This window comes from Pangasianodon hypophthalmus, chromosome 13 (assembly GCF_027358585.1).
Source record: "Pangasianodon hypophthalmus isolate fPanHyp1 chromosome 13, fPanHyp1.pri, whole genome shotgun sequence".
NCBI lineage: Eukaryota > Metazoa > Chordata > Actinopteri > Siluriformes > Pangasiidae > Pangasianodon > Pangasianodon hypophthalmus.
The window spans coordinates 21,507,648-21,519,565 of NC_069722.1; the positions used below are offsets into that span (position 1 = coordinate 21,507,648).

Here is an 11,918-nt window from a genome sequence, read left to right on the forward strand (position 1 = left end):
TACTTACTGACCAAAACACAGCAAATATCTAGGATACTTCTCCTCAAAACTTCTTTTTGTCTTAAATTCCTGATTGCAGTGCTTCTAGATACAGTAAAATAGAGCAGTAACATTATATAGCAGACACGAATGTGTTTTATTACTAATGTGTGAATGTGTTTTACTCAACATGAACTTGTGACAGGGCAAGAAAAAAACAGACACGGACTCTCTCTCTCTCTCTCTCTCTCTCTCTCTCTCTCTCTCTCAGGTTTCATGGTGTTTGTGTATGTGTGGCTCTGTGAAGTCATCATCCTTCTGTCACTGTTAGTTGGAGCGTTCTGTATCCACACCAGAATCTACAGGAAACAGAAAATAACTGAGAGTAAGCCTTTAATACTTACTATCATGGAACATGTGCACATTACCAGAGTCCATATTCAAGTGTATATGTCAGAAAGTAAAGAGAGAAGAACATGAGCAGCTAGAAAATGTAATGTCTAAAGCTTTCATGGTGATGTAAATGTAGTGATCACCTGAGTGACATTTCCTTCCACAGATCAGGAAGCTCTGTAAACCTAGATTAGGAACAGAAGAAGCAGTCCACGATTGCTCTCCTCCCTGCCAGCAACCCATCCACCCTGAACCAGCAGAAATGTATAAGCATCAGTAACAGATGGGTAACAGAGAAAACAAATTTTATTCCTCAATCCACATCTTCTTTTCAAAAACTAAACCAGCCTGATGATTCCTTGATGAACCAAGTGCTACTTTTTAGAGTTGTTTCTCTTTAGCTTTATTTTTTAATATTCTAAAATACTGCAATGCTTAAATGCTGCTGTTAAAGTCATGCTTTTGTAAAAATCATTTTTGTAGACTCTTACACTTAAACTTAGATTTATATTTATATGTGTGGAGGTTGAAAAAATGTCTGTTGTGAGCTGTTGCTTTTTGTTACCTAAAACAAACATGATCCAATTCTTATTTATGGATGACTCTTAATAATGATTAAGTTCATTATTCACTTCTGTTATTAAATCAGTCCACTCAAGACATTATGTGATGAGTTTTGTGACACTGGAGACTTGGCAGTATTTAGAGGATCCATGTGTGAAATCCAGACACATTCCAGAAATCAGCGTCCATAAAGCTTTCCATGTACAGGGGCAAGTACAAAGAATATATATATATAAAAAAAAAGCATTATAAAGCAATAAAGAACAAATAGTGTCGTCCAGTGTCAGTATTTTTCTTTCTGATTGGCTGATCTACGTGTTCGTGTGTGTACTGCTAAAACTGTATAGAGTATATGTATAGAGTTAGGACTGATTTATAATTAGCACATCAAGGTGTCACTCACTTGCAATTTAAACTGAGTTTATTTGTAATACATATTTACTGGGAATACATTAGAAGAAAAGAAAGTAAAGTGTGTGATCGTGCAGGATTAAACTGTCTATTATAATGACAGGTAGCGCCTGTATCAGATAATATTAACATATGTCACAATATCATAATTGTAGATATGTGTAAATAAATCCATTATACAATATGACCATATCACTGTGTGCCACACAAACATGAAATACAGTGGAAAAGAAAACCTGTTCTATTCACTCGTGCTGTTAATTTATAGTCGTCCCGTGGGGGAGTTTATCATAGTGGAAACAGCCTAAGAATTAACAGGATTAACTAATCTGTCCCTGGTTACCTCAGACAATATCAATTTCTTTTCTAGTATAGACATAAACAGTGATATGACATCAGATACCATGGTCCTATATGACAATCCAGCTTCTGTGAATATAATGAGCCCAAAAACGACCTGACTGTTGTGAGATGTTTATAGATCATGTAAGTATGAGTGATAAAAATATTTCCTCAGAAAAGATAACCAAACCACAGTGGTGCTGACTGCACAAGTGACGAGTTCTCACTTACAAGTCAAGGGGGCTAGACGCTGCACATTGAAATATTTTACATTAATAAAGAAACACATTTCACTCAGCAACAGAGAGCTGTTTATTGATCAACTCTATGGATAAACTAGGAAGATTTTTCTTCAATGGACCGGCTAAACACACAGCCACATATCTACTGTAACTTCAGAAAATGCTCATTGTTGCATTCTGTCCATCTCTTTCTTTCTGTCAAGTAACTTAGAATACAGGAAGTGAGTGGTTATTACAATAACTATGGAACTTCCTCTATTTCTCAGTAAAGCATTATTAGTGCTGTAGAAGGAGCTTCATTTCGCTATTGTATTTGCTCATCACTCACGACCAAGATCTTTAGCAAGTACAGAGAGAGGACTGTTCTCTGGATAAAATGAGAATACAGGTCATCTTTGGAATCCTGTGGATTTTCACACAAGCTGCCATGGGTAGGTTTTATCTTCTCAACATGCACAATTTATTTATTTGTATGTACAGTTTATGCTTTATGGAAAGACATATGAGACTTAAACAAGTGAGATCAGATATCAGTAAATGGGTTGTCTTTTAACGAACACTTCCTGCACTTGAAAAGTACAAATTTATTTATTTTTTTTTGTGACTGCCTTCACCAATCAAATGATGTTGTAGAAAAATAACCCATAAAACCTAAGAAAAACAGGACTTCCTCTGGCACTAAATGGTCTAATATATATTTTAAAGATGGCATGTTGACATGCAGAATTGGCCTACTGCTTAACCCTGCGCAGGCTTTTCTTTTCTATCATCAGTGTTAACATGCAGCTTTAAAGGAGTGTAAAGCAAGTTTTCACAGTGCAATTTAAGGATGGGTGATCTGACAAAAATATCTTATCACAGTACTTAAAGACAATATGCTACTACAGTATGATTGTACAATATGCAATACTGTATGTATCACAATATATTTTTGCTAACACACCACCAGCACAACAGTAGTATTGCTTTAAAAAGTGCAAAAACCTGAGTTAATAAAATTTTTATTTAAGGAAAGATACTACAGGTGAATAGGATTTGCTTTTTAAATACTTTACATCACAGTTAGTCTTTGCCAGTGTTTTGCTGATATTCTTACAAAACAATTTTATTGGATTTTTTAATCTGCATTTATTTATGCAAATGATTTTTCACTAAGCACAGACACATCCATAAGACATCCTTTAAAACTTTTAGTTTAATGTTAAAAGGTGTTCTCTCATTAGCAAACATAGAAGTTATGATGACATTGTTTTTAGACATCTCCTGATTTGCTTAACCCAAACCTTAATAACTCAAAAACAAGTATCCCTATAAATAATGACAACTTCAGTCTTATAAGTGTTTTAATAAAAATGTGGGTGTGAATTTTTAACCAGTAAGCGGTCAGCTAGGTCCTGACTGTTTATAACTGGAGCTAGATAAACAGCTGAAAAAAAAACATGAATAACCATAAACTCGTATTAAGTGTGGTGGAACTAGTTAAAGACAAAAATCATATCACAATACTTAAATACAATATGCTACTACAAAAAGCAATATGTATTTTTTTTATTGGATTTTTTTTATGTGCATTATTTATGCCAATGGTGCTTCATCTATTTCAAATGTGTCATTTTGCAAATTTTGTATATAATCAAAAAGTGTCTTTAGGATGATGTTGGGGGGGAAAAAAATGCTCATTTCATTGTGAACACAATCTTCAGATAAAGAGTTACACAACAGTTTGTTGAAATATCATTTATTTATCATTTAATCACCCGTGCTGCCATTTTTCCAAATAAAATAAAAAAGTAAATAATCAATTGGAGAACACACACACACACACACACACACACACACAAATTTTAGGATGCTTCTTAGTGATTTTCTCCAAATATGTTCACTTTTCCCCCACTTTCATTTCTTTATTGAAAACTGTAGCACAGTACTAAATCCAGCTCTCCTGTAATAATGGAGTTTCATTTATTAGAGGATAAAGAGGTGTGTAATAAAATCAGGGTGTAAAATTTTAAGAATGTTCCTGATTTTTTCTTCCTCTGCAGGTTTGCTGGTTCAGGATCCTGTTGTCTGTAGATTTACTGAGAGTAATCAGTGTTATGTAGCTCTGGGACAACGACTGCACCTGCCAATGCCCCTGGAGGAAAAGTTAGAGCTAAACATCATAGACAAGACATCTACCTCTCGTTTAATTTTAAGATATAGAAAAATCCAAAGTAACCCACCAAAACCAAATCCCCCAAGATGGCAGTTTGTTAATGAGAGTAAAACTATGATACTAACCAGTGCAGAGAGGAATGACTCTGGAACATACACTTTAGTCACATTTGATGCAAACGGGAATAAAAAAGACAATTATACTCTCCAGCTAAACATTGAAGGTAGGACCACACAACTTCTAATCACATCACACAGCACACTACAACATTTACAAGTTATTTGATAAATATATAAAATATATCCCTTCATTCTTGTTGCGACTTCCTGTTTGGCTGTTGTTGTTGTTAACATTAGCGTCTAGGGATGTAGGAAGTCAACACCAAGAATAAATGAATGAAAAAGAATGAAAGATGTTTTGAGAATCGGGGAGGCTGTCTGTTACTAAAGGGGATGAGATGTGTGGAGTAATGAATCAAACAGAAACCGAGAATGCTGATCAGAAAAACTTTAGTGAGGAATTAGGTCCATCAAAACACTCGATTGCTTTTCATATTTACAGTGACGATAGAAACGTCAAAGAGTAAGGAAGATGATATTTACAAAGTTATATACATTAAAAAAACAACAACAGTGTGAGACGTGAGCGGAGCTGAAAGCAAAGAAATTAATAAAACAAAACACAAACTAACTGCAACCAATTCAACGCTAATCTAAACAAAGAAAAAGAAAACAAATCTTCAGCGTAAACGCCAACTAACTACGCTCACTAACAAAACATAAATACAAGCATTAGCTCCCGCTCCTGTCCTAGTGTTTTTCCTACAAGCGATATTCTACATGTTGCTTTGTGTGGGTCACGTGACATACTAACCTCGTCTCAACACTATGAGTCAAGAGATAAATCCAGCCATCAACACTTGAAGAGATAAAGGGAATCACATCACAACACAATCAGGCAAACAGCCAGAGTCAAATCAGAGACGAGCAAATACAACATGTAGAGTAAAGGGAGCGATCAGAAATAACTCAAGATCAACTAACAAATCATAATCGCTGATTCAGTAACAAACAAGCGAGAGCTATCAACAAAGCAAAAACGCGCTCTCTCGTCTTGCGTCATTTCCTTATAGTAGACTGAGGGTGCCTTATTGGTTCACAGATGGGTGTCGTCATCACGTTCACAGGGAAGATCGACCGGTCGCATGTCCAATCACAGGATCTAAAAGTGGTAACAGGCAAAACAAGGCAGATAGCAAAAGACAAACCTCCCACAATATTACAGGACGGAACAATTCTACAGTCTCTTATTTATGTGTAGGGTCCTGTTGAAAGTGAATATGGCAAGTCTGCTATTTTCAGTGTTTTTTTCTAATAAATGTGTTTTTGTAGTGTTATATAAATGAGAATGAATATTATTGTGTTCTTTTTCTAAAATGTTTATTGTTTAAAATATTGTAATTAATAATTAATAGGTTTATTAATATTGGACATGCAGGAAAATAAAGGAGAGATTATGGACCTGATTGGGTTTCCCATGGGGGAGAGTTCAATAAGGACCTGATTGACAGGTCTTGTTTGGAGGGAAGAGAAAGGAGAGCGCGGGAAGACGGGAAAAAAGGAGAGAGGACGCCATGTTGGATACAGTTTAGCGCGCTTTGATAAACTTTGGTGGAGATTAACTACATAAGTACTGGCCCACAAAGTTTAGAGCCGTTAACCGGCTACAGTTTGTACCGTATTCTGAAAACAGCAAAGTGACATGAACAGAAAAGTGGACAGTTGCCGCTCCAGACGCCATTTTCATGCTCGTCGGCTGTTAGGTCTAGAGACACCTGTTGATTCACCACCGGTTGGATGCTGAGTGAACAACTCAACGGCGGGGGAAGGTTCACATCGTGTCCTCGGGAGAGAAGAGCCAAAGCAGGTTTCTTTTCAGAGTTCCACCAGTGACTACATATTGGAGAACGGGACCGAGTGAGCACTTGGTGATATTTTTGTTGCCGTATTTCCAAGGATTTTCCTGTCATATGGGCCCCAACGAGGTCACCAGCGCTGGAACAGGATAAGAACTATTTCACATGAGAGTTTGGTTGAATTTGTCTTCTCAATATTTCCAAGTTAACCACTGAGGTTAAACTGTGAACATTTCCAGACAGACTCCTACCTGATTGGGGTTTGATCTTTTCCTCTCCATTCCTGCATTGTCCATAGGGGTGAGAATTACTACTGAAACTTGAAGGTTGTTTTGGTGTTAAATAATGTGTTGTGTATTTATTTTTCAGGAGTTTTTTTTTATAGTGGGTAAAGTATTCAGCATAATGGAGAAATAGAAGAATAAACATAACTGAAGGGTGGATTTATACTTTATTTGTGCTGTATTAATAAACAGGGTTATGTTGCTAAGCTAACTGTTTCCTTTATTTTATTTGTTTCTTTCCTTTTCATTGCTTATCTACTGATGGATTGTTTATTTGGTCGTTTGCCTAGATTTAAATAAATTGGGTATTTTTTATTATTTTGTTTCTATGGGTAGTGTGTGTCATTTTAGCTGTACATAGACTCTGTATTTATATTCTTTAACATCAAGCACATTTCACCATCACAAGCTGGGGACCCAGAGATTTCCTTGTGGGAAGCTATATATGTAAATGTGATACTGGGTTAGACTTCACCCATTGGTACTTTACCAGAGGTTTCTGGGAAGGGCCAAAAAGGGGTTACATATGCAAATGTGGTTTCATCTAATAAACTATGTGGAAATGTATGTACTTAAAAAATGAGGCTTTTGACATTGTTAGAATTTAAGTCTTTATTTGACTGTGAAGAAGCTCTCAAGAGAAAGTCTTTTACAGAAATGTTTATTAAAGACTTGTTAATTTTTATTTGTTGAAAATAATTTATTTATTGTTTAATCAAGAAAATGCCGTGCCTTGTTATAAAAAATATTTTAAGCCATTTTTTAAAATCTATCATAATCCTAAGAATAATCAATATTTTTGGGAAATCCTCTATAATATCCTTTTAATTAAGGAGAGGAATGAACATGTAAAATTTCATGAATGTAGGTCATCTTTCATGAATGCAGGTCATCTTTCATGAATGCATTTTTGGTTTGATAATGTGTTTAGTACTTACAGGCATCCATAGTAAATTTGTTTATCTCTAATCTGCAGCTGAGGTGTCCTCAGTGAAATTGTCGTTCAGCTGCTTGTCCCCTGGAGTCATGAAAGTGTACTGTTCTGCTGATGGAGACAACCTCCGCTTCAACTGGACTTCTGATTTAAACACACTCCCTCAACTGGAGAATGGGAACAGCGCTCTCATACTGAATAAAGATCATCATGGAAACGTCACCTGCCGTGTAGAAAATCATGTCAGCTATAACAACAATACCACTGAACTCCACCCATGTCCTGGTGAGTCTGTCTTTTTAAAATAATGATTAGACAAACAAAAAACAATGCAGCAATTTGTGAATACAGAGACAAAACAGCCAAATACCTAGTAAAACTTACTGAGAACGAATAAATGAGTAAATGAATTAATTGAAAGATAACTCAGTCCCTAAACACACAAATAGCTAGAGGCAGAAATCGAAGCAGTGTATAAATTCTGGCTCTGATAGTTCCTCAACCTCAGCTACATCACTCAAGTTCATAATTTGTCTCAATTACGCATGCACCTAGAGTATGTGCTACTTAAAAAAAAAAAAAAATCCTGCTTGCACAATTAGTATTTTTTTGTACCGGATGGTATGAACTAATTTAAACCCTCCTGACCCTGACCAGGCAGTTACTAAAGATACATGAATGAATTATAAATGCATCACGCAGCGTCTTTGTTTTGTCCTGCAAACTTCATATCAGACCTCTTGCTCGTGACTGCATGAAAGTAAATCTTGCAAACTTTCTTGTGTCCCGTGGCTTAGTCCAGTCCAGATTCACTCCTCTAGTCTCAACCTGATGTCCTGTGAACCTTTCTGGCAAGCCTTCTAAAAAAAAGTCAAATAAAACAATATTAACAGTGTTTGCATCTGTATGCATTGTAATTCAATGACACTTCTCGTATACAGTAAGTCTTTGAAGAAGGGAGAGAAAAACAGATTTACCAACAAATAAAATAAATAAATACAGCACCTGTCAAAAGCCAGGACACACCTAGTTATAAAATAGTTCTGTGTTCAAAAGGCAATGACATTATGCAGTACCTGGAAATAAAATATTAAGCATAGTTTTTATTTTATTTTTCAGAATCTACAACTTCAGCATCATTTCTTGCACAGTTTACTAATGGCAAAGTTCCTGCTGATGGTAAAGTTCTCAGTTCCTGCATTTTTATATGTCTGTTTGTGCTAATGTCCTACTGAATAAAACACAGCAACATGACAGTGCTTCTAAAAATAATTAAATACAGCAGTAATATTATAGCATACACTAAATACTCCCATATAAATGGGTTTTACTCATGATACTAAATTGAAGTGATGGCAGGGAAATAAAACACAGACAGGGACGTGTAAGAGCTCAGAAATGCTGTGAGAAGACAAACAAGACTAGAAAGAGACTAAGAGGATAATCAGTGAACAAGGCCACTGAAACAACAGGGCCAAGCTGGCATTTGACCCACTACATTTCAAAGTATTGCGATGCCACGCAACTTCATTTTAAATGCTCTTCTTGACAATATTTACAAGTATATGTAAGTATATGAAGAGCTATTCCTTCATCTTTGTGTGTTCTTGAATTTCTAGAAATTATAGTTATAGTATTGTGTAAATACATAAATAGTTAGTTTGTTGTGCCATGACCAAAGATGACTTTCTGTAAGAAGAAAGTTATCTATATATTATATATACTGTATATTTTATTTTATTCTTCAGGACCTACTACTGCAGTAGTCACTTCCACACTGTCTAATGATGGTGAGTCTCTCAGTTCCTTAATTTTTTTTTTGTCTTTGTGTTTGTATGTACTAATTTTCTCCCTGAGACTAACGATTACGTATTGACCAAAACACATCAAAAATGGCAGTGCTTTTAAAACAATTAAACAGACATATAATATAGCACACTCTAAGTACTCCCAAGTGAATGTGTTTTACTCATGATACCAACTGGAACAAAGGTAACCAAACACAGACAGGGATCTGTAACAGTCGAGAAATGCTGTGAGAACACAAACAAGCACTGTTCCAGCTGATTTTATTTTAAAAAAAAAAAAAAAACCCTACCTAACTACACTAGGCCTAAACCGAAAGATAGGCAGAGCTAGAGGCAGAAGCAATCAAAATTTCTATTTCATTTGGGGAATGACACATTTCCAAATAGTGAAAGCCGTGAAGCTGTGTAGCAGTGGAACCAACTTGGTGAACTTGTCACTAGATTTGGCATATTTGTAGAGCCACTTAGTTGATGAAGTTGGAATTAAAATGTTCATTTCACTGTGAACACAACCTTCAGAGAAAGACTTACAAAACCGTTTGTTGAAATATCAATTATCAATCTATGAATTGTTTAATCAAGAAAACACTTGTGCTGTTATACATTTAATGCCATTTTTTAAAATAAAAAAGGTAAATAATCAATTTGGAGAAGATAAATACACACAAAGTTGCTTCTTTGTGATGATTACCAAATATGTACGCTTTTTTCCATGTTCAGTTCTTTACTGAAAACTGTACCAGAGTACTGAATCCAGATCTCCTGTAACAAAACAGTGTCCTGTAAGTGGATCAGAGGTGTGGTTCACTGTGTCAGAATAATGAGACAATTATTTCAAAGTATTTCCTTTCTCTGCACGTTTGCTGTTTCAGGATCCTGTTGTCTGTAGATTTACTGAGAGTAATCAGTGTTATGTAGCTCATAACATTTCAAAGATGTATTTCAAAGAAATAAACACATTCATTAACATGATCATGTGGCACTACATGATGCATTTACAGAAACTTCAGTAACTGGCTGGTCAGAGTCACAGTGCTTTAATTTAGGGTACTAGTTTATTTATATGGAACAAATGAAAGTAAACTACTTTTTTGCTGAATCTCGTCGGATCCCAGTCCAGATTCCCTTCTCTCGTCTCAACTAGATGTGAACCTTTTATTCTAAATTCTAAAAAATAAATCAAATAAAAAGGAAAAGTGTGCTTCCTATTTGTATCTGGATTTGTATCTGTTTAGAACATGTTTGTTCCGTTCATTTAGAATAATGTATTTGGTCACATCCCTAGCATATGTGTTTGAAGAAGGGAGAGATAGAAAGACAAAAAATTAAAATAAATACAGCAAAAGTCAAGCGCTAGAACACACCTACTTATAGAAGAATTCAATATCAGCAGTTTCTAGTGCGGTGTTTCACTAGATAATCTGTTTAATAAGATGATTTTTTTTTCTTCTATTTCTGCAGTGCCTGTATGTGCTAATTCTCTCCCTGGGACTAATGATTACTTACTGACCAAAACACAGCAAATATCTAGGATACTTCTCCTCAAAACTTCTTTTTGTCTTAAATTCCTGATTGCAGTGCTTCTAGATACAGTAAAATAGAGCAGTAACATTATATAGCAGACACGAATGTGTTTTATTACTAATGTGTGAATGTGTTTTACTCAACATGAACTTGTGACAGGGCAAGAAAAAAACAGACACGGACTCTCTCTCTCTCTCTCTCTCTCTCAGGTTTCATGGTGTTTGTGTATGTGTGGCTCTGTGAAGTCATCATCCTTCTGTCACTGTTAGTTGGAGCGTTCTGTATCCACACCAGAATCTACAGGAAACAGAAAATAACTGAGAGTAAGCCTTTAATACTTACTATCATGGAACATGTGCACATTACCAGAGTCCATATTCAAGTGTATATGTCAGAAAGTAAAGAGAGAAGAACATGAGCAGCTAGAAAATGTAATGTCTAAAGCTTTCATGGTGATGTAAATGTAGTGATCACCTGAGTGACATTTCCTTCCACAGATCAGGAAGCTCTGTAAACCTAGATTAGGAACAGAAGAAGCAGTCCACGATTGCTCTCCTCCATGCCAGCAACCCATCCACCCTGAACCACCAGAAATGTATAAGCATAAATAACAGATGGGTAACAGAGAAAACAAATTTTATTCCTCAATCCACATCTTCTTTTCAAAAACTATACCAGCCTGGTGATTCCTTGATGAACCAAGTGCTACTTTTTAGAGTTGTTTCTCTTTAGCTTTATTTTTTAATATTCTAAAATACTGCAATGCTTAAATGCTGCTGTTAAAGTCATGCTTTTGTAAAAATCATTTTTGTAGACTCTTACACTTAAACTTAGATTTATATTTATATGTGTGGAGGTTGAAAAAATGTCTGTTGTGAGCTGTTGCTTTTTGTTACCTAAAACAAACATGATCCAGTTCTTATTTATGGATGACTCTTAATAATGATTAAGTTCATTATTCACTTCTGTTATTAAATCAGTCCACTCAAGACATTATGTGATGAGTTTTGTGACACTGGAGACTTGGCAGTATTTAGAGGATCCATGTGTGAAATCCAGACACATTCCAGAAATCAGCGTCCATAAAGCTTTCCATGTACAGGGGCAAGTACAAAGAATATAAAAAAAAAAGCATTATAAAGCAATAAAGAACAAATAGTGTCGTCCGGTGTCAGTATTTTTCTTTCTGATTGGCTGATCTACGTGTTCGTGTGTGTACTGCTAAAACTGTATAGAGTATATGTATAGAGTTAGGACTGATTTATAATTAGCACATCAAGGTGTGATTCACTTGCAATTTAAACTGAGTTTATTTGTAATACATATTTACTGGGAATACATTAGAAGAAAAGAAAGTAAAGTGTGTG

The 11,918-nt window shown here is 35.4% G+C and overlaps 1 protein-coding gene across 4 annotated transcripts in view; it reads left to right on the top strand.

Annotated features, from left to right (window-relative positions):
* Positions 1 to 11,675, top strand: part of LOC113527856 (uncharacterized) — a 43,360-nt gene extending 31,685 nt beyond the window's left edge. For 2 of the 4 annotated variants that reach the window (XM_053239333.1, XM_053239332.1), the window contains exons 4-9: positions 3,974 to 4,309; positions 7,262 to 7,504; positions 8,339 to 8,398; positions 8,968 to 9,009; positions 10,761 to 10,874; positions 11,049 to 11,675. In XM_053239333.1, coding sequence (XP_053095308.1) covers positions 3,974 to 4,309; positions 7,262 to 7,504; positions 8,339 to 8,398; positions 8,968 to 9,009; positions 10,761 to 10,874; positions 11,049 to 11,065 — 812 coding nt within the window. In that variant the 3' untranslated portion in view covers positions 11,066 to 11,675. The remainder of the gene's footprint in view (positions 1 to 3,973; positions 4,310 to 7,261; positions 7,505 to 8,338; positions 8,399 to 8,967; positions 9,010 to 10,760; positions 10,875 to 11,048) is intronic. The other 2 variants (XM_053239334.1, XM_053239335.1) reach the window with 2 other exon arrangements.
* The last annotated feature ends 243 nt before the right edge of the window (positions 11,676 to 11,918 follow it).